Here is a 24,132-nt window from a genome sequence, read left to right as displayed (position 1 = left end):
AAAACACAACAAAATAAAAACCCCATTACTAAATTCTTGGGCGCCAACAGAGACTAGAAGAGCAAGACATTATTTGATTGTAAATGATTAGAAGCAAAGATTCATTGTTTCATTGGCGGTCGTTTAGGATCTTATCTGGACACACTGGTTGCTGTGTGATGAATTGGCGAGCTCATTCCGTGTCTCGCCATGGTTGACACCAACATGATTGCTTGAATGAGAAGCTCAAAATGCATATATATTTAAGACTACAGCCCCAAATACCGTATGTGTGTTACTATGGCAACCGCATGAGCGTGTATTTGTGCTAATGGCGTGATCGATGGTGCAAGTGTGACACAAATGGAGTCCATGATTGCGCAGTACATCGGAAGTGATAAGAGAGACATCTGGTAGAGAAGTGTGATTGGAATGCCGAATGTGTACGACATAAAAAAGAAACACAGCTGATGAAGGACAAAAGTAGTGTTTGTAAGCATCATGCTTCTTTGTGCATTTTAGGCTCTTAGGGCTGCAGCTATCTAGTATTTTTGGTACATATCCTATAGAAATATCAGATATACAATCAGATAATATATATATATATATATATATATATATATATATATATATATATATATATATATATATATATATATATATATATATATATATATATATATATATATATATATATATACATATGTCTGTATTTGCGTTGCTATGAAAGTAAAAGTTGAATATATCATTTTTGTCATCGCCATTGTATGTAAGCCATTAAAACAGCATCTCGAATTAAATATACATCCATTGCATTCCCCCGTGTCTTTGCAGAGATATGTTCTATTCTCCTCACATAGGTAATACATGGCAGGAGATATGTCTCGGAAATAATTTACACCAGAGAGATGATATTAAATGTCAGCTAGCAGACTGTGGAAAACTGCTACGGATCCATTATGGAAACTCAGAATGATACCGGGAGCAGACAGGCAGTTTTCGGGGCCTCTGCTGTTTTGAAGGGTGTCCTTGATTTATGACTTTGATGCGAGACTTGCTAATGTCCAACTGACTCTGGCACGAGGCCGCGAGAAGCTGACACACTCCATTTTGTCAGCCGTGTTGGAGGCGAGATAAAAGAAGTCTGCTTTTTGGGGAAACTTACAAAAATGTTCATTTTTAGAGGAAAATGGATGTGCCGTTCATGCACTGGTAGGATTTATAGTATTCCTGTCAGCCCAGGCTTGCATGTGTGTGTGTGTGTTTGTTTCCCAGAGCGTGCCCGTGGCGCCAACCTCTCCGGTTGACATTGAGAACTCTGCTGTTACCGTTTACCAGTGTAAAGCACAATTTAATGAGGGGGCATAGAAGCCAAAACACTGACATGCAAACACACACATGCTCAAGTGATTTCACAAACACACAGCCTTTATACAAAAGCATAGTGTTTCTCATCTCCTATTTTTTTCCTTTTTATTTATTTATTTTTATATAATTCCTCTGTCTTTTAGGTTGAGCAGTATTTTACGTTTGGCGAGCGCCATTATAATCACTAATTAGTCCTCCAGGCTCCCTCTTCTTAGTCTGTATCTCTCCATCTATTTCTCTTTCTCTCTCTCTCTCTCTCTCTCTGAGTCACACATAGCCCAATTAACACCCAGCGTCATCTTGCGCCTGTTTTGACTCTCTGTTTCTCCTCCAACTTCAAACATTGTCTGTGCCCCGCTGACCCAACTGGCAACAGAAACCAAATGCTGCTGCAATGCAACAACAACAACAACAGAAAACCCCAATAATTAGATTAATTAAATTCATAGGTGCAATTTCCTTGTCGGCGTGCGTAATTAACCCACAAGCCTTGAAAGTGACTGTACACTCAATGTGTTAATGGGGTTTCACAGATTGTTTGGATCGGGGGTTCACTGTTTCTCACTGCAGTCCACCAGGGGCTGGGAATTACCATTTTGCAAGTCCTCCCCTCCCCTCCCTCACATTCTGCTCCTGCTCTATTTTCTCCATGTGGCGCAGACCCTCTATTTATCTTGCCTGCTTTAATTTGACACAAAATATTGTTAACTGGAGACACGGAGATATATTAAACCGTGGGAATGTGTGACTGTGTGGGTGTTGTGCATGAGCCGAGCTTGGCTTGTCTGTACCTGCGCGTGTGTGCAACTTTGTGATTCAGGTCCCTGTTAGACGCCGAGCTCAACCGAAAGGAAAAAATGTCCAGCGGTGTGCTGTAATGAGAAGTCAGACCGTTCACTGGATACAATACGTTTTGTATCTGTAATGTGCCCACATACAACCTCTGTATTATCTAAGTCCTGTGTAAATTAGATTTAATTCACGGGAGACAGATAAAACATTCAAACGTGCGCGTGAGATCTTTGTGCTCCCATTCCGAGTACCTGCTCACTGCTCGGTGTGTGTATGTGTGGTGGGAACTTTGTCAGGAACACTTTACAACTTTAATAACTTTCTTCTAATCAGACTGCGAGTCCAATTTTTTCTCACTACTACAAGAAAGGTGTACGCCTTTGAAATCCAAGTGTGCATATGCATCAGTTAAAATTACAGATGCAACAATTAACAACTAATTGATGATACACTTATAACTGTTTGCAGTTATTAACTGAATCATAATTAATGTGTTTGTGTATTTTCTACGCTAAATTTAATCATTAGATGCAGCCTTTCTTTTGCCAGTTTTCCTACATGGACCAGTCATGCTACTGCAACATACAGTAATTAATTTATATATGTGTATTCTCTATACTGTCACCTTGACATAGTGTGCCATTTTCCAACAAAGAAATGGAAAAAAAAAACATGGATTAATTGATCGAAAAAAATCTAAAGATTAAACCATTATTGTGATCATTACTATTTGCAACCCTGCTTTTTAATTCTTTTTTGACATGTTATGGACCAAACCAAGAACTAAAACATAAAAAATGCTATGAAAAAAAAATCATCTTCTTACTAGGTTTCTCCGAATGGTGCCCTGTCCACCGTGTGTCCTTCCTTGCACCCTCAATCATCTGGAATTGGCTCTAGCTTCCCTGTGACCTTGAACATCGTTTAAAAATGGATAGCTGGACTATTAATCGTAGTTTAACAGCATGTGATATCCGAATTAGAAGTAAATGAAAGAACACATGGTGCAGCTCATTGGGGATGCATGAGCTACTATTTTTCTTGGTCCAAAATACTCGATAGCAGAGAGATCATAGATAGAAAAGCCATGAAAAATTACAGCTTTACTCAGCATCCAATCAATGTTCTGATGTCATCGGTATGCTGCTCGCCATTTAGATTAATTACAGCATTTCTTAGTATTCATGCGCAATTTTCACTTGACTGCAAATCGATGGATGTTAATTGATGAGCATGCATGCTTCAACATGAGTTATCTTTTCATTTTATTCTTTTAGGGATGTCAGATTAACAGATTGATTGCGATCAATTCATTGCAGTCATAGTTTTAGCGTGTTTTTTCACAAGAATTTCAATTATTAATCTCTGTACTCTTTGTATGCTTTTTCAATCCATTTCTGTGCATTGGGATTTTACTGCTTGAGATGTTGGGGGTTGGACAACAAAGGTCAATCACACCCTGAAGTCGACACTTATTGGCTGCCATTGTGTTTGGCATAAATTAATAGGTTCCTGTTGAGGTTGGGCCAGCGAGTTCACAGGGAGGACACGACAATAGAAGAGCATGTCTGTCAATGGTAAATTTAAAAAAAAAAACGAAAAAACAATAAACATCGAGTGATATGCATTCTTTGTAAGAAGGAGTTTGCTTATTGCAGAAGTAGCTCAAATTTAGCCTACTGCATAAATGCAAAGCACTCAGGTGCAACTGCTGCCAGTAGGTAACGATAGCAACAAAGTCACTAACGCAGCAAGTCATAGCAACGCTCTCTGCCAAACTTAACTAAAAAAAACCCTGTCGATGAGCAAGTCTCTGATAGACAGGGTGGACAGTGTTTCATTTTTGTAGTAGTTTCAAATTATTTGGCGATTGATATAAGAAAAGAGAGCCATTCTTCAGGATGGCTGACACTAAAGGTTGCAGACAGCACTTGGGAATAAATGGTTACAATTGCGTCTGTTAAAGTCTGTTAAAGAAAATAAATGACTTAAGCCATGTTTTTGTTGTGAGATGAAATAGAGATGAATACAATCAATTCATTACACACCTGCATTATTTTCAAAATGTTTTTAATCTTTTCATTTGGTGATTGACAAATGAGAACAGAACCATTTTTCCTGATGACTGAAGATTGCAGGCTGCATTTGAGACTAAATGGTTATAATTGCATCTGTTCAAGAATATGTCTTTTGAAGAAACGCAATGACTGCAGCCATTGTTTTGTTGCTGTATATCAATGTTTTGATCTGCCACAATAGCATAATGTACACTATCTAAAAAAAAAAAAAAAAAAAAAAAAAACTCTGGTTAAGGGTTTTTCCAAGCATTTATAGGGTGAGATTAAAAAGAGATTAATTTGATAAAACAATTACAGATCTTAAATAATTAATTAATCTCTGCTTTTTTCATCTCGTGACAGCACTATTTTTTCACAGTAATGCCTCGCTGTGGTGTGAGGCACATACATGGTCCTGTCACCTTCAGTAATGTGCTGAGCTGTGTATCCGCTAAGGACAGTGAAGGACAGATGAATATGGAAGTGAAAACCTTCCTGTTGACCAAATTTGTACTTAACACACACTAAGGGGGCAAGTATCTTACGCCACTGTGACAAACTCGTTCTCCCAACTCTATCCCAGGAATGGACTCCGTATTTAGATGGATCGTAAATATATTGTTTCTCATGTTTACTCGCGGGGTGAAATATTGTGTTTGCGTAGTGCGTGCCTTTTCAATTTTGCAGGCGATATCTGAACTGTTCCACTCAGGAGACACACAGTATTTGTCCAGAGTGTTCTCCCATCAAATGGCCATTCTACTCGGTATCACATATTTCTCAGTCTGCCCATCTCTGTCCTCCCTCTTCCTCCTCCCTCATGCTGATGTATGAAATGTCTACTCCCATACGGAGGGTGTTTGTAACAGTCAGTGTAATCAAATTTCACTGATTCCTTGGGGATTAAACAGTGTGTGTGTGTGTCTGCGTGCTTGTTGGATATTAGCTGTGTACCAAGTCTGAATTGTATTCCTGCAGTGTCATTAGTCTAAGACTAGCTCAGCTGTAATAAAATATCCATCATCTTGTTCTCTAAGGAAGAAGAACTTCTGGAATGACACCGATGCTGCATTTGCATACCAGCGGTGCATATATTTACATTTTGACTATCGCACAAAGCGGTAGGTAGGTGGGAGATTGATAAACACATTTCCAAATGAGAGCATCTAATTTGTATTTTGGCCGAATGACAAAAAAAAATAAAAAAGATTCATTCCTGTCTTTGGGTGTTTGACAGGTAAATATTTTGTCCACAAAATCTTTGTTTTGCTCAAGCACTACAATTATAAAGTGGCAGCGCCGCATATCATTGCGACCAGTTGGCAGCAAACGCACCGCATGTTCTGGCAGTGGCGTTTTTCTCGAAAGTCTTAACATTGTCCAATACGCCACACCAACGTCAATATTAGTGTTAAATGGCTGCTCTTAACGTGCAAGCGGAATTCAAAGACACACTCCGTTGCGGTTCCTACGAGGTGGAAAGTTAGCCTGGCAGGATATAACTGATGTCAGACTCCTTTTTAGTCTCTAAAAGTGCATTAAATTAGAGCAATTATTATCCAACTGTGCAACAACTATGAATTGAATTTAACGGCTGAAAAGAAGCGGATTTAAGCAAACAATGGTGGTGGTGGCTTCCATACTAGCGACGCAGCACCTGTCTGACAGTAAAAATGTTGCTTTCTTTGCACAACCCCTCCAATTTTTTTATTTATATACATGTATCTTACATCATGTTTAAAGATAGCTGGCACACTTTGACACCCACTGCATGAATCACAGTACTTAAAGAGAAGGTGATGACACCAGGCTCTACTTTGTGGATTGCATCATCACTGTGCGCAGTTGAAGAGGAGTCCTTTCAGATGTGTACCTTACATTTTTTTTTTTTTAGTATTTTGTGGCATTGCGTGAACATCGGCGCCACCAGGGGGTACCAAAGGGTGGCCATGGCCACCCGTATAAATTTGTCAGTCCTAGATTTGAGTACTATTTTCGATTTTTGAGTCTATGGACACTATGGAGTCTAAGACACTGGTGTCATGTTTTTTACATTTATTAATAGTAGTTAGTATTGTATTGTGTTGTATTCTCTTTGTTCGCCATTGGATGGTCTCTGACTTTTGCACACTGTCCCTTCAAAGAAAAACGCTATGTTGGAAAATAAAGGACTCATTGTTATTTTTAGATTTTTTTTGTATTAAAATTGTGGTATCAGTACGTGGCATTAGTGACTACTCAATAGTTGCATACTTATACTGGTATCTGTCTGAAATAAGTGTTATTGAACATACAATAATGGTGTTTTTTTAATTATTAGTTGTATCAGAAAGTTGCACCGAATATATTTACTTACGATTATATAAGATAACTCGCAATTATCATTGAGTTGGCATTTAGCATGCTAGCATGGTTAGCATGCTGGCTCACAAAGGTTAGCATTCTAGCTTAGTCTAATACTTATCGTACGACAAACAAAAGAGGCATGGTATTTTGTTGTATTTGATTTTATGATGCATTACAAATGTTTTTATTGTTTAACACATTAAAGATGCAGTAAACAGACGTAGAAATGGAAGAATAGTACACTTTATGCTTTATACTCAAAATGTTAATTATACTGTTATTAGTCTGCGAATGCTAGAGCGTAGTTTGATGAAATATAACAAAATATAATAAAGAATATCAGTAGAAATTTCCTTAAGTTTTTCTGATTGTTTTCTACCAACCGGTTTACTGTGACAGTGTAACGATAGCCTTAAATGATAGGTTTTGCTGTGTCACCCCTGTGGCCACTCCTTTGAAATATTTCTGGAGGCGCCATTACGCATATGTTGATTGGATATAATCAGTTCTGACTGCATATGCATTTATCTGCAGTGGATCATTACAAGTTGTCATTCGGGACCACTTTCATCCAAACAAACATCAAACAATGCTTGGATTCTGCTGACTCCTGATTTGTGGTTAAAGTCAACAAGTTGAGCAAATTAGTATTCTGGGATTAAAAAATGATGTATTTAGACAGTGATAAACATTACCATCATAAACTGTTGTTGCTGATATAAAAGTGGCAGCGATTCCACAAGCTGGAAATCATCAGAATTGGATGTATGAAAGGTTTATCACATTTTTTCAGTACAGTGAAAGGATGAGCGCTGGGGCCCATAGTAACGCTCTATTCAGTTCCAGCACAAGGATTTGTCCTTGGCAAAGACGCATCGCACTGAGTACAAGTCAATCACTAGAACTAGCTTAATAACCTGCAATGTTAGCTTTTGCTTATGATTGCATTGACTCACCCGCTTTGATCGCTGCATGGTGGCGCGCGGTTTGTTGGCAGAAGAGAAGATAAACTCGAGGTACTTGTACTGTATATCTGTATAATGGCGCTTGTCTCTCCTAGTTTGTTTTTGAGGCCTGAAGATAATTAAAAATGCATGGCTTCAGCATGGGGGCGAGGCAAGGTTTTTTTTTTTCCCAACAACAACACACAAACGACATGAAATCTTTATTTGTCAGAGACGAACAGAATTGATTTTTGAGCAGCGAGAGACACAAACGCCACGTGAGCTCTGACAGTCAACGCCGTTTGTATGTTTTGCAAGTGTGATATAGCCCAGGTCCGCACATTTCTATACCTACCCGCTTGAGTAGACAAACCTAAGGATCACAGCAGAGACCCATCTTTCAAATGTATTCATTAAACTCCCAAATGCTCCCCTTAACGAATGTAATTAGAATATGGTAATGAGAGAGGGTTGAACCGGAGAGTGTTGTATTACGCTCAGCAGCACACAGCGAGGATGGGAGAGACAAATAGAAAGGGAAACACAGTAAAAGGGTTCGAGGAGAGAGAGGAACTGAGAGACTGACTGACAGGGTGCCAATTTGTGTCTGGTTGTAAACAAGTATTTATGCCAATGAGAGGTGGCACACGCTATTTTTTCATTCATTCTTCCTACCAATCGCTCAGCAGTGTTTCTCGGCCTTTTTTCAATGACGTACCCTTCTGTCAATTTTTTATTTTTTTTTTCAGCCAAACACCCCTGAAACTGAGCAAAGTATTTTTGGATGAAAAAAATGATGAAAATAACTGCATACAATGTTTGTCAATAAGTTGCTTCAAGTTCCATTTGCTTTGCTCTTAATTTAAAAATAAACTCTTTCTGTTACATCATCAAAAAGCATTAATATAGATTTGCCGATACTTGTGGAAACGCTTTTTAAAATCACACGTAGCCCCTGAAGTGCTTTCAGGGATAAACGTAAATTACAACTTCTGCCCTCAATGGTCAATGGTTGCGCTGGGAGCCAATTGCGTGTCTTGCAAGTTAGCTGAATTCTGATTGGATTAAAAACTCTAACCGAAAACTACAACACCACTGGAAGGAACTTAACCAAATGGATATTATATGACACGAACTGAACAGAATATGGAGAATAATTTTATACATGTAGATATTTTTTTAATGAATAAAAAATGAAATTTACTGTTATTATAATTCTGATAATGATGTCAGGTTATGTTAGGCCAGCAGAGCAGGCATTGCTGGCTGTGTGTACGCAGCCGGACGTGGGCATTAAATATGCTTGAAGTTGCATTCAAAACAGCATTAAAAAGCATTACATTCAATTTGCTGAAGTGCCTTTTTGTTCCCCACTTTGAGAATCGCTAGTCCAGATAACCTGCTCAATAAGAACAGCAATTGACAATAGCAATGCGCAGGCGTCAGAGGGCCGCGCAACTCACCCTGAGACAAGGCATCGGTGGTTAACATAACCACTGGAGACCTTTTCATCCGACCCCCCATTCCCCCTCACCCCCCACCCTCCTTTGCCAAACAGCCATCCATCATTTTTGACTTTCAAACCTCCGTCTCTGTGTGTGCACACTCTCCTGCCTGACTTAGTGAGAAATTTTGAGGAGTCTGACAGTCTTTATTCAAGACGCCCCTCGGCACAGCAGGGGTCCTGGCATTGTGTTTGACACCACACACCTGTTGCCGGCTTTGATGTGTTCATCCCTTACTGCGGAGAGAGAAGGAGGGGTTCTACTCCTCATATGCAAATATAAGATAGAAGGAAGAGTAGAGAGAAGGTGCGTAAGAGAATCTTGATTGATGTTCCCTCGGTAGATTAGGGCGGTCTCTCCTGTGCGCTTAAGGTCTACACTAAAAAAAAGTTTGAGCTACTTTCTATACAGTGAGTGAGCGAGTGCACCAAACTTCGAGGGGCGATGAAAGGCACACGAGACAGAAGGACGGGCGAAAGGTAAAGAGGTCCGAGCAGAAGGAAAGGGAGTGAAGGGAGAGTGACAATGTCACCATAAAACTGTCACTTTGGTGGACAGAAGCCGCCGCATGGATTCTTTAGAGACCCCGCGCGTGTGTACCTTGGCGAAGACCTGTGTATCCCAGCATGCATTAGTTATGACATGGTCTTGGTGTTGTGTACATATTCATGTCCCTCGCGGCATGATTAATGTGATGCGTGTGACTCCCGCCAACCAGGCGACGGGGTTGAGCCCCAGCTGAAGGTCACATTTCCTCCTCCTGTGATTGACCAACACTAAATACCGTTGGTGTGCACATGCTGCATTTCAAATAACTTTCACACCCCTGGGCTCTATGATGGCCATTTATATATATCTCCATTTTTTTTGTTTCATCTGCATGAATGCAAATGTGTTAAAAGTTCCCAAGGGTGTGGATCTGTGTCTGATTTTGTATTTTCCAATTTTGCTCTTTATTTATATATATCAACAATCTGATGTTTGCATCAAATTGTATCTTGCAGCCATTCATAGCCCCAAACTACATTTTTACTATTCCTTGTTATTTCTTGGAATGAATTATACATTTTGAGTAAAAAGGGTTCATTCAAGGACTCAACACTTGAAAATGTTAGTTTTTTTTTTGTGCTTTCTATCCGATTACATCATTCATTACTTTTTAGACAAGGGACCAATTTCATGTAGTATTCCAAGTTTCCAAAAGAGGCATTTAATGGCTTACTGCACAACAATGGAGCAAATTAATGATGCAATTTTGATTTTAAAAAGTGGCGATACCCACTGCTGACCATGGAGAAGAATTAAATTTTAACTTAATAAGTGGAAACTCTCACAGTTGGCTCTAGAAAGGCTTTACTATTAGTAAGATAAGAAAACAGGTGGAGCTGAAAATGTATAGGATGTTAATTTTTCAGGTTCACTCACAACCTGCCGTGTGCTTAAAATAATCAAACTAAATAGATATACATATTATACTAGGGCTGATCATCAAATCAAATTAATTCAAATAATTCGTCATTTGAAATAATGAATTAAAAATGACTGTAGCTATATCATAAAATTAGCTGAGCGCAGATTTCACACTCTGCTTTGATATGCAAAACCCGCATTGACATTACGATCGATAATTGAAAGAGTCCGCTGACGTCACTTTATTGTGAATCTCTCTCTCTCTCTCTCTCTCTCTCTCTCTCTCTCTCTCTCTATATATATATATATATATATATATATATATATATATATATATATATATATATATATATATATATATATATATATATATATATATATATATATATATATATATATATATATATATATATATATGTATGTATATATATAAAGCTGTCATTTTCAATCCATAGCAAGTAGAAAAATGTGTTGGCTTTTATTGTACATGACAAATAAATTATTTATATGTCCAGTATTCATTATTTTTGTCGACAAGATTTTTTTTTTTAATAAAACCTTTCAAAAATGTTGGGTTTACTTCTTCATTGAAGTCACAAACATCCAGATTGATTGAAGAAGAATGAGATTTTTATTTTGTGACCGTATCGCCCAACCCTATTGTATACGACTGAGAAGAACAGAGGTGAGATAAATGTATCCAGTAAAATCATTTTAAACAATCTTACAAATGACCAATTGTATCTGGCCCCCCAAATTCCCATACACAAGCTTTTTTTTTTTTAAATCAAACAAAGCCTGGGGATGAAAATACAGTTTGTGCACGAGTATACTATGCAAGTATGACTATGCACATGTGTACAAGAGTGTATGAGTGTGTCGCCCCACGTGTGATTAGGTGTTTATATGATAAACACAAGGCAAGCTTGAGAGGAATTCTGATCAGGGGCTTTGCAACAGTTGTTATGGAAACAGCATTAAGCAGCAGTATTAGCCAGTGTAGGTAATATAGAGGCTGTTGAAACTAACAAACAGTGACGAGGACGGCAGTTTGGGAATATAATACAAACTACACATTATTGCTCTGGTGTACAATCGCCTTGATGAAATTTTAATTGTGCGGCTAGAACAGAACAAAATGATCCATGTTGTAATTCAACGTCTGCCTATCTTTCTGTTTAAGAGCTTCACATATTAATTAACCAGGCCAGAGGAATAGAGTGCAAACAAGACATTATTGGACTGCTTTACAACCGACATAGAATCATTAATGTCAGCTGGAAGTGGAACATAACTTGGACTGTTTAGTTCTCGCCCTATAGCGCAATCTTAAGTTCTGAGCTTGGTCACAAAAGAATTACAAAAGTAAATTGACTACAAAAAGTCTACGTTTTTGTAATTTGACAACAACGAGACTGCGATAAATGAGTTCACAACTTTTTTTTTAACAATTTACTTGAGATAACCTTTACAAATGGAGGAATTGAGACGTGCTTGTGTGCCAGTTCCCTGAAACCTAAGCTGTGTTCAGAATTAACCAATCCAAATGCAATTCTAATTTCACTACCTGATACACTTCAGATAGTTTAGATTGGTTTTCCTGATATTTGTGTAGTCATGTCAACAAAAGCTATGGTCAACACTGCGCTCGAAATGCATCAAAGGGATCTTATCGTATTGTAATGGGATCAGTCAGGATAAGGGTAAAAATAAAATCCAAGGAACAGAATATACCATGAAACACAGTGAAGACAGTCATCTTCAAAAAGAGAAAAATTGGCACAACAGTAACGTTATCAAGAAATGGGCATGCCTCTAAAAAATGGATGAAGAAAAAAAAATAGCCAGGGAGGCTGCCAAGAGGCTGACAGCAACATTGAAGGAACCGCAGGAATTTCTGGCATGTACTGGCTGTTTACTACATGTGACCATAATCTCCTGTCTTTTCCATTTGTCTGAGCTATTTCCGGAGAGGGGCAAGATGGAAGCCTTATCTTAAAAGAAATCTCGTTCAAGCCTGACTACATTTTGCAAAAACACAGTTAAAATCTCCGACATGGAGAAAAAATGTGTTCAGTCTGGATATGTGGCAATCGGTATGTTCTGCGTAAACACGACCCTCCTATTTACCAAGCGCACCCCAAACTCACACTGAATCGTGGAGGTGACTGCAGCATGCTTTTGGCCTGTTTCTCTTTAGCTGGAGCCTGATGCTTGGAACAATATATACAGTATATGTGTATATATATAGAGACAGAGAGAGACAGAGAGAGACAGAGAGAGAGAGAAGGGAGAGAGATTCACAATAAAGTGACGTCAGCGGACTCATTCAATTATCGATCGTAACGTCAATGCGGGTTTTGCATATCAAAGCAGAGTGTGAAATCTACGCTCAGCAAATTGCCCAAGTAGAATCCCGGAGTAGTCCGACTTGGTGGTTATTATGGATAATACGCCAATCCCTGTCAGATATTTCCAAGGTTCATCTTGAAGTGCATAGTTGCGTTGAGAACAAATACCAACATCAGCAAGCCTCCCCGGGTAATGCTAATGCAGGCCTTTGCTCCCTATATGGAAACAGGACAAAGGCAAAAATGGACCGTGGGTATACTTTAAAGGAAACCTCAGCGTGCCTCCTATCTCCATAAGAGAAGCAGTTCAATGCGTGGCAAGAAGAAGCGTCAGCCTTCGTTTGAGCTACCGCTATGGAATGGATGTGACAGTTCCAGTTTACAGACAACTCTGTTTTCCCCTGATATCTGCCAGGGTGATGCTCGTCATTAGACTTCAAAACACACACACACACACACACACACACACACGCATATGCTCACACAAGACACTCTCGCCTGTGGCCAGACCCTTAAACGGAATCCCCCCAGGGAACGCTCTCCCTGCATAAGTCTGTTGCAGTGTAGGCGACCAACCAAGCCGCCCCCTCGTTCCTCTTGGGGAAATGTGCCCCGGGCCTGGGAGTGTGTGTGTGAGTGTGTCTGTGTGTTCATGTGTGCAAATATGAGCATTTTTTTTGTACATGCCATCCATTTCTTGGAGGGAGATGGCCTCTTGGAGACCTGAGTGGGTGGCTGATTTCCCCACTTGCATCGCTCGCAGTCTAGCTTCCCACTCATGAGCCCAACTTTGTTAGGTACAGTATTGCTTAAGTAACTCTCTCTCCCAGTCCCTCCCAGTCAATCTCCCACTGACAGATCTGAGCATGGCGGGGAAGCATGTGCGGTTTTAAAATTACTCCCATAGAGTCAATCTTTTTTCAAGTCTATATAGGCCCATGCTCTTCAGAGATGAATTAAAACTTTCTCAATACCGTAATTTCCCAAATATAAGATGCACTTTTTTCCCAAAAAATGAAGGCCAAAAGTATGGGTGCGTCTTATAAACGGTAACTTCAAGATTAGATTTTTTCTCTACTCGATACCATTCGAGAACGATTGTTCTGTCAGCCACATTAGCCGAGTTTCGACGCACAGATGTGCGTCTTTTTATTGGCCAGATTTCTTACTTAAAATATTTACCATTATGGCGAAAGTGTCAGTTGGCTGTTAGCAGTCGCTCCAACCAACTTTCAAACTCATTTTAGAAAAAAAAAAAAAATCATTCCATCTATGTTACTCTGTTACCCATGCTCCCAGAAGTAATTTGTTTCATTGGTGCTCGGCAATGCTCGGTGCTAAGCCCGCAGCACAGACTTCATATACGTCATATGAAAGTGCATGTGCAGCAGCACAAGTAGCGCTTTTAACTAAGGGAAACGAGCGGTAGCTAACAATGTTTATCACTGATATGAAATGTGTCAGAAAATACCAAAAATAAGCACTGATGGTGTACAGTACACTTTCTACAAAGGTTTGGCTAGATTTGTGTTTAAGCAAAGAGCCAATAGCTATTTTTATCACAACTACTAGGGAGTAACTGGACATTAAATATGACGATGACTGCATTAGCAGTTGAACATAGGCGTAAACTACAGTACTCTAATGGGTGACAGTCCTGACAAAGAATTTTGAAGTAAAAAATAATAAAAAACAATCAGTATCCTTGCATTGTACTGCACTACCTTTTAATGTGTTTTTCTGTCATTTTTAAATGTTCTGTACATTGTATAGACTGCAATAAAGCTTTAAGGCAATCATCACAATTTGGAAAAAAAATAGTGCAAGTCAAAAAGAAATTCAAACATGTGTCAGAAAAAATCACTTTAGCCTAAATTTGGGATCTATAGAAAGTAAAAAAAAAAAAAAAAAAACACCAGAAGACTAAAACTTACTAAAACAGAGAGAGGTTCAAAATGGCACCAAATACTTGCAATCTATTTGATTGCAAACTTTACACGCGGGACATGTGTGACCTTTTTCAGTCATGGTGTCGCGTCACTATAAAACCACCGAAACTCAAATGTGACTGTAAACATAACACGTTTTCGATCATAGTAAACTTGAACTTTATTATTTTAATTTTTTTAAAATGAACAGGTTCATTTAAATTTAACAGCATTCCCAGAAGTCTTTGTGTCAGAGCGGTTCTAATCAAGTGGGCGGAGCTTAGTTTGAGAAAACTCTCTGCAGAGTTAAATAATTCAAATATTTTCAAATAGCACCAAAACTGGCCTGAATTTAAATCTGACAGTATGAAAACATTATGAGGGTTGAAATCACCTCTGAAACATTTAACAATCAAATTTGAACCGTTCCGATGTTTGCTGTTGTTTATTCAAGTAGACATGTAGAATAACTAGGTTTATGGAGTAGATCCCTGGGGAAAGATCCACTGTCCCTGTGTCTGGCACAGCAAACACACCCGCACACACACGCAAACACTTAGAGTATTCCTGAAGGGTCAGTGTGTCGCCAGGCATGCTCACAGCGTTCCATCACTCGTCGCCCGTCGGGACGATAACGCCGACTTCCGGAGGCTCGACCTTCAAGTCTCACTTCTGTCACTCTTCACATGGGCGTGGAGCGCGTGTGTTTGTCTGTGTGTGTCGTTGAAGGAGAGGCTTTGTGTATGTGTGTGGGTGTGTTTCAGAGTGTGTGTCAGGCTGCCGTTTCAGCTGACTCCTCTGTTTCGGGCTTTTTAATGGCTCTTATGGGGCAGGCCTTTAATTGCAAGTCTCTCTCCCTCCTTTGTAATCCTCCCATCCTTCTGTCTCTCCCAGCCCCTTGTCTCCGCTCTCGCCTCGCGCCTCCTACTGGCTGACAGTCACTAGGGGAGCCCCCCAGCGCCCGGCCGGAGCTGTGGAGGCCGTATAGCATATTGACTTGCTGCAGAGTGGTTTGGGAGGAGGAGAGGTGGCTGCTTGTCACCACTAATGAATAGATGCATAAATGAACGAGGTGCTCTTTGTATGCACGTGTGGGCATGTCTTGCGAAGGATGAAAATGTGAATGTGAGCGCCCGTATGTGTGTTTTCAACCCAGACTCGGCCCTGTGCAATTTTCTGTAACTCGGGCAGACAGACATTAACAGTTGGCAGATTGATGGTGATAATAATTAATGGTGTGATGGCAGCCTGTCCCCCACACACACACACACACGCACGCACACACGTACAAACACACGCATGCATACGCACACGCATGCACGCACACGCACACATGAATGCAGTGTGAGGCGGTGGGGGTTGGAACATGGCAATAGAATGGAGGATACTAAAAACAATACTGTTAAGTGCCAGCACCCTCCACCTGCTCTCTCTTACTCTCACTTTCACTCTCACTCTCTATACTACGTTTACATGCAATCAATAACCTTTCAAAAACCAAAAATTGGCAATATTCAGGTTTCGTAAACCTGAATATGCTCATATCTGGGTTTTTAAGTGATACTGAATTTATTAAGCCATTTCCCGTAGTAAAAAGGCGATGGTCTATAATTAATTTGATAACAAAATTATCTTTCATGTATAAATAATACCTTGATTAAAAACACATTTTCGCGCTTGTTATCGACTGAAAATGACATCACATTTGCTCTTGGCACTGGTAACAACCAATTATGGCTCGGCTTGTGAACGTCACATGATCAAACCCAGAAAACAGGTGATTAGTCAAAAGCACCTGTGATTTCATTTTCAGTCTGCAGCAAGAGGAAAACGTTTCTAAAGATATTTACAGTACATGAAAAATAATCAAACAAAATAAACATGAGAAAAATTTTAAAATTTTACAGCTGAAAATGACGATTAATTTTGTGTACTTTTGAAAAACAAAAAAATAAAACAGAATAAGACTCCTGGGTTATCGCTTTTCCGAACCAAATATTTGATCATATAAACATGATCAGAACAGAACACTAGTTTGTGTTATATGCATGCCAGATTTGCAAGGAATTTTGGTCTTTGCAGTGCAACCACTTGCATGCACAGCAATGCCACTTACTGACAGTATTGAGAAGTAATACTTCAAAAATGCCACCGTTTGTATTAAAATACACATATGTATGCATTTGTAAGTTAGTACGTTTCACCAGAAAGACGGTACATACAATTGGAGGTAAACAAATTTGACTACAGGCCTGTCATGATAATTATTTTATCGACATATTCTATGAAAAAGTTTGACACAATAGTTTTCGTGGGTTCAATAAATGGCTTTCTGCATGCGTGTTTGTTTACATGCGTACATCAACATTCACTCACACTGCTTCTTCCCTCTCCTAGCTGTCAATTAGCTTGCTGCTGTGGGAGTTGTTTCTCAAAAACACACACACTCACACTCACTCGGGCTGGAACTGCTTCGGAAAAATGAACAGTTCTACTCCTGATTCCCATTTCGGTTCACATGTCACGTCCATTCTTAGGCGCGCAACATTTTAATCCTAATGCTAACCATTATTGGCTAACAGTGATTGTTCATGATGCTCTTTGTTTCACCCTTTCGTTGCTTTTTAAAGCACTGGGGGTTATGTGAACTTTCGCTACGCTCTCCAAAAACTTAAGGACAATGGAGACCTACTCCAGAAACCTTGTTTTGAGAGCCACAGCTGACAGCAAGTCCAGGCAGTATGCCGAATCTGTATAGCACCAATACAAGATCTCCAGTGGCTTGAGTGATGATTACAGCAGGTTTGAAATTGCTTTAATGTATCCTTATACAAAAATAGCTGTCTTAAAATAGGGCTTATTTAATTCCTTGAGGTCATATTAGGAGACTTTTGATATGGGAAATCAACCTTGGTTGAGCCAAAGTCCCCATTTTACTTGAGAAAAATGTCTTGGAAAATCAATGCGCCACAAACAAACAAACAAAAGGTGATACTTTTTATCGCGATATCATTTGGTAAATTTTGGTATTTCGAGCGCTCACACGTAATGTAATTCCGATGTTTCAGAAACCAGAATTCTGTTCTTAACCCAAATATTGAGTGCAGGTAAACGAGCCACTCACATTCCTTCTCTCTCTGCCTTGCCTCCCGCTTCCATCTCATCTGGTCAGCGTGGAGCTGGAGTGCTCTCATGTCAAACTGGGACAAATAACCGAAAAATGCACGCATGCACACACAAGTTTGAGGGAGAGTGGAAACGGAGGTCTGGAATAGAGATAGATGATCTGAGGGTGCAGATGAAGGAGGGATGGATTGTTGATGTCTTCTTCACTATTGCTTTGTGCCACATTTCAAACGCTGATTGCCTTAAGAGGACAATTTACATTTCATAGGCCTCACACAACAAGTGGGTGAGAAGGGAGCCACGGATTGGGAAACAGACAATAGTGTTTAAAGGAGGTGAGCGTTTACTCAGAGAAGGAAAAAAATGAAGTGTTGTATCTCTGTGTGCGGCTGTTTTTTCTTTACTCTCGGTAAAACACACACCCGTAAAACTTATTTATTTTTCCTTCCTGGGCTTTACCTGTGGAAAAAGAAATACTGTGAATAGGACGACCGAGGAGATGAAAGGAGAGCCAGAGGAATTAGGAATCGAGTTACGAGCGGACTTTATCTGACGCGAAGCTGCCAAACGGCAAGAAAAAAACAAACTTTTCCTATTAACGCACTTGCGCCGCTAGTGCGTATCTGTATGTGTGTGTTTGTGCTGTTGGCCTTTCCTCACCAGTGGACGCAGGCATCAGTGCGTCTGCTCTTGTGATTGGTTGCTAGCCCTGAGGGTCTGTGCTCAATGTCTGTCTCCTGACTGGCTGCTCTGTGGCCAATCAAGCGCCTAGGCTTCACCGTGGCAATGCCATATATTCCCTCACACACACACGTGCGCTCTCTGTGGGCATCAGCAGGTCATCTGGAAATACCTGTTATGTTTTATCTCCCTGCGACACATCGCACAAATACACAAACGCACAGTCGCACGCCGAACCACACACGAAATATATACAGTAACCTTTCCGTCTTTCCTTTGTCTCACCAGGAGATTGCTGCGTATCTCATTACTTTTGAGAAGCATGATGAGTGGCTGACGACATCACCAAAGACCAGGTGAGGATAGAGCAGACAGTCTCGCACACAAGCACACGCACATGCACACAAGGGGTCACTCTGTCAGCAGGCGACTTATGTTGTTTTAATCCCTATGACTGAGTGACTTTTTGATTAAAACACTCTAGGTGTGTGTCTCCAAAGAGTCCTCCCGATGGGCTGCTCTACATGTACAGAACGCTACAGAACACGGTCCGCCTGCAAAGCACCTAGTCAGCTGGAAATGGAGTATTAATGAATGTAAATGTATTAGGCTAACTGATGTATAATTCAGACATTAGGGGGGCTGAGGGGTCCAAGTGTGTGTGTGTGCGTGAGTGTGTAGGTGTGCACGCACGTGTGTGTGTCGATTTACATTTTAGAACTGAATATTCATCGTAGCCACTGAACCCTGCGCAGCTCGTTTCCTACGGTATGGTGAACGGGAAAAGACCAGCTGAATAAGAATTGACCAAATTGACGATTCCTTGACATTATGATAAGCAGATTCCTTAAAATGACAGCACGGTTGATGGATTATAACTGCAAAAATAAATGCTTGAATAAAATTAGGACTGCGACGAATGATTGTTTTAGTAAACGATCTCGAATATTTTTCAATGAATCGATGAATCAGGTTTTTTTTCATATACCTCTTTATTCAAAAACAAGACATTTTCTTAAATAGAGATTTAAAAAGCTTTATTATTCAATCACTGATTACTGTTCATAAAGCTGAGCCATGACCCTTAATTCCCTGTAAATTGAGCAAATGATATCCCTTTATGGCAACAGCAAATGGTAAATTGTGTTTTTAAATATTATTTTTTGTATATGAAATACTATGTTATTCAAGTTATTCAATTAATGATTGAAATAATATTAACTTTTTACTGTTGAAAATTTCCCCACAAAAATAATTATCCATTCAAGCAAAATTTTTATTTTGTAAAGGAAAAAAAGAATTAAACCACACAATTTGTAGGTACAATTAATCTAACATGCTTGTTATGGGAATATGAGATGGAGCAGTCGGTCAGTGAAAACCCACGCCAGCATGCCAGTGCATGCAAATGACATGCAAATGGCTTGAACATTTGCTACAGAACATAACATCAAACCATTCTTTCAGATCTATCTCGCTTCTCGGACTCTGTTGCGTCGTCATTAATGCTCCCTGGTTCATGTTCTTCCATGTCATTGATGTCCTTGTTTTTTCTCCATAGTAAGACTCCACAATCTCAACTGTGTGTTTTACCGCTCTCTAGTTGCACCTTTTTCCATCTGCAGGGATCGAGGAAAGTAACAAGACCATTTTGATGAGTATAGTCATCTGCTTTCATGTTACCGAAAAAAAACAAAATCAAAATTCATCGGGAAATAAAAGACAAAAGTACTTGATTAATCAATAAATTAATCAAATCAATTTTTGAGAACTTCAGGCTTAATCCCAAACAAACAAACAAAAAGAAACGGGCACATATAGATGGTAAACTTATGCCCTAGTTTGCAAACTCCTGTCATGCCAGCAAATGAAATCAAAGGTGTTGATACACTGCTTGGATGGCCTTCATTGAGTTATTGTTTAACAGTTGAATATAAAGCTCATCTAAAACGCACAAACACTTCCTCCCTGACTATGACGTGCTTGAGTCAAATGGGAAAATTCAGATTCAGCGTTCCTTTCCAAGGGTCAATTCCCTTCTCAATCCGAGTCGGCGCTCATTCGTTCCATGCTCTAGTAATGAAGTATCCGTGCCTCCCATGACTGGTTATGGTGTCTTTTTTATTATACTAAAACACAGAGAGGCCATGTTGGTAGAGAAGTCGAAGTCGAGAAAAAGTCAAGTAAGTGCAGCGGTCACCTCCTGGCCCCGTTTGTGATTACTGATGCCACTAAGAGCCTGAGGTGATACCTCTGTGCTCCCATTGTGCGAGCTGAAGGACTCTTCTCAGGAGCAGCCTGAGGCCAGCAGCACAGTTTATGTTGCGGATGGATTTCTCATTGATTGGTTGTGCTGCCGTATCGCCACGGCTTCCCAGCAGCCGCAGCAGCAGCAGTCGTATCGGTGTTATTGAGCAGCAGTTAGATATAATCCCATTTATACATGACATGAGGCGCGATTAGAACAGATTACGCGTAATCCCATCCGATGGAAAGGAGCTCAGCAAACGGCGACGGTGACATTTATGTGCCGTGTTTGTATCCACATGTGTGCATAGGGCTCATATTAAGACTTACAATCAATGACCTTCATTTCTCCTCTCAGTGGAATCCAAGTTGAGAGTAATGACTGTTACCTCCTCTCGCTCGTCTCGCGTCTTCTCGCCTCATTCTCTCCTCCCTTTACCGGACACACTCAATAGCCCACTCTGTCTCTTTATCTTTGCCTTCTCTTTTTCCACTCTCCTCCCTTCTCCTGTTTTCGCTCGGCTACACCTCGGAACAGTGGAAAAGCTTTTTATATCCTACACATCACAGACCAGTTACAATCAATAGCATTTATGTCCGCTTGAATCGGAGGCTTTGCAAGGAGCACGGGCACCATGAACATGCCCCCCCCCCCCCCCCCCACACACACACACACACACACACATACACGCCATCCCCGCACACACACATCTGATCTCATCCATCGTCTCCATAACGTAATTAGAATCAGCAGCCCTGAGATGACTCACACCGCTCGAGACAGAGACTAAACTCATCTTTGATAGGAAGGTGGGGGTCTCCACTCGGCTTCCAAGCTGGCATGCTCACCCCCAAAACAGAACAGATTTGCGGTGTCAAAGAAAATCAGTTCAAAGCAAATTCAATTTTACTACACACTGTGCGCAGCGTAAATTGCAATCATCCCAGTCCATATGTGCCCACGTCAAACTGGAGGCGAGAGCGGCGTGGTGAAGGGAATGGATGAGACGAGAAGATGAGAACGAGGGGAGAGAGATGAGGATGGAGGGACACAGTAAAGACAAAAATAAAGAGATGCTCTGATAAGAGGGATAAAGACTGTGTGTATTTGTGCGCGCACATTCGGGAGTATTTGTTAGTTTATTGATTGTTTCTGTTGTCATGAGATAAGGCAAAGATGCATTTTCCACACCAACGCCCCTTCCACACACACGCAGTGAACAGTGCACATACACTTGTCCTTAATGTTATAGAAGAATGATTGATTGCTGAGCAGCAGGTTTGACATTGAGCGCCGAGAACACATGGTGGTAGGTCCCGCCATCTGTGACATTGCTATAGTGTCTCCGTCTCCTCATGCATATGCTCACCTGCCGACCGCGCGCGCTTATGTGTAGGACATTCATCACACCGGCTACACTGTATGGACAAAAGTACTTGACTCACAAACCCAATTGCAAATCATTTTAAAGGTGTTTGATGGACGTGAGTTCCAGGTATCTAAACTGCTAACGCAAAGTTAGCTATCTGCAAGGTTTGAGTCAGCAAGGTTTGTGTGAAAGTGTGATCAATAGAAACGGCAACTGTGTTAGGCTGTGAGCAGTCATTTACATATATTACGCCAGCCTATATTGAGCACTCGAGCGCTGCTATCTGGCTAGATATGCTTGTCCCCTCTGTAGCGGACCCGTGCCACCCGAAAACATGGGCAATACTGTATGTCAATTTCAGCAAAAAGAATAATTTATTAGCACCCTGAAAAGACAAATGAATTTGATTTTTATCTGTATCGGAGGTCGGGACCAATTTACTTCCACTACGTGCATAAGGGTGGTTTTGTCCAATCATTTCAGCCTCACTGTCAAATGAATCTGTCTAGGGCCTTCGGAATCTTTATTGCTCCAGATGCTGTTAGATATGTTTTTAAATATTATTATATTTGGTTTTGTTTCTATAGTTACAATAAGACAGTGGTGGTGGTATTGAAAGATATAAAATACCCACTGAAGCTCTCCATGAGCATCTAAGCTTTAGATGCTCAGAGAGGGATTCGGGTTCAAAAGGACCTGAAGATTTTTTTCTTCTCTCAGGCTTTTCCAAGCTTGTGTTAATGCAGTTTTATTTTCTCAGATTTTAGTTTTTTTTGTTTGGTGTTTGGCCAGATTTTCATCATGCTTAGTAGCACTTTGATAATATTCCTGAATGAAAAGTGTTTTTAAAATGTAATGTATTGTAATTTATATTATTAGTAAGGATTAGGTATCGAATCTGTGCAATGTAACTGGAATGTGGCAACAAATGCTTGTTTATTTAGCGCTAGCTTGCTAGCAAAACATGGGTGACATAGATGAATTTAAATGTTTCCTAAATGTGAAAAACACCCTGGGCTCTGCCTTGGTCAGTGTATGGCCGGTGCTCTTGGAGGTTAAACTAAGTGATTTTAAATGAAAAAATACAAATTTTCAATATATTGGCGTGGCTACATTAGCCACTGTTGAAACAAAGTCACTATGATTGCTCAGTAAAAGTCTTCAGACGGCATCTCATGTAGATCACGTGCACCCCATCTAAATTGGATTTTTCATCTGTTAGATGATGTCATGTTTGTCATCAAAAGTAATCAGATTTGAATGGATTTGGGATTTGGTGGTTAAATGGTATGGGACAGCAATTTGTAAGTTGGGGTGTGATTCCAGTTTGTCCAGGGCCATAGCTAATGATGATTTTAAACATTTGTAAGAATTTTTTTAAATTCAGTTTTAATTTCCTTCCCTTTAATAAAAAAATGGCATTTAATATTGACCTGGAACTAATATAGGTTAGCTAGCCAAAAGCTGCGTCAGAACAATTAATCGATGATCAAAAATACTCATTAATTTGGTCATCAATTAGCCGTTGATTAATTATTGAAGCTCTAGGCGTCACCCTTCAATGTCCACTTCTTGCTCAATCTGTTTCATCGATGCATAGCTCTTCACATTGTAAACTGGCATATATGTGTCTTCACGACAGAACTTGCATAATAAGAATATCCGGACACTGCATGGTTGTACAACTGATGCGATTACCTCATTAAAATAATGAAATGCATGGCGAGGTCAGTGGAACAGAGGCAATTGCTTTCAACACAATGGGATGAGGACAGTGAGGCTTATGTGTTGAAGACTTTGATCACACCCGGTGGTGTTCCACCTCTGATAGTTATTCAAATGCCAAAGGGAATTTCCCAGGACAATGAGCTGGGAGAAAGCAGTAAAAAATAATCCGTCTTTGATGGCAAGTGTGTACGAGGATGTTGCACTATTTTAGAACATATGACAAATTAAATCACACAATAATGAAAAGTCACCCCAGTATGAGAAGTAAATACTGCAGAACTTTAGTCACCTCCATTGTTG

At 40.0% G+C, this 24,132-nt stretch overlaps 1 protein-coding gene across 1 annotated transcript in view; it reads left to right on the top strand.

Annotated features, from left to right (window-relative positions):
* LOC148419075 (calmodulin-binding transcription activator 1-like) overlaps positions 1-24,132 on the top strand; it is a 78,653-nt gene that overhangs the window by 25,650 nt on the left and 28,871 nt on the right. Inside the window, 1 exon segment of the mRNA XM_088423473.1 lies at positions 18,776-18,843. Coding sequence (XP_088279599.1) covers positions 18,776-18,843 — 68 coding nt within the window.

Source organism: Hippichthys cyanospilos, chromosome 9 (genome assembly GCF_059441005.1).
Source record: "Hippichthys cyanospilos isolate Australia breed blue-spotted pipefish chromosome 9, RoL_Hcya_1.0, whole genome shotgun sequence".
NCBI lineage: Eukaryota > Metazoa > Chordata > Actinopteri > Syngnathiformes > Syngnathidae > Hippichthys > Hippichthys cyanospilos.
This window is presented reverse-complemented; position numbering and strand designations above follow the sequence as displayed.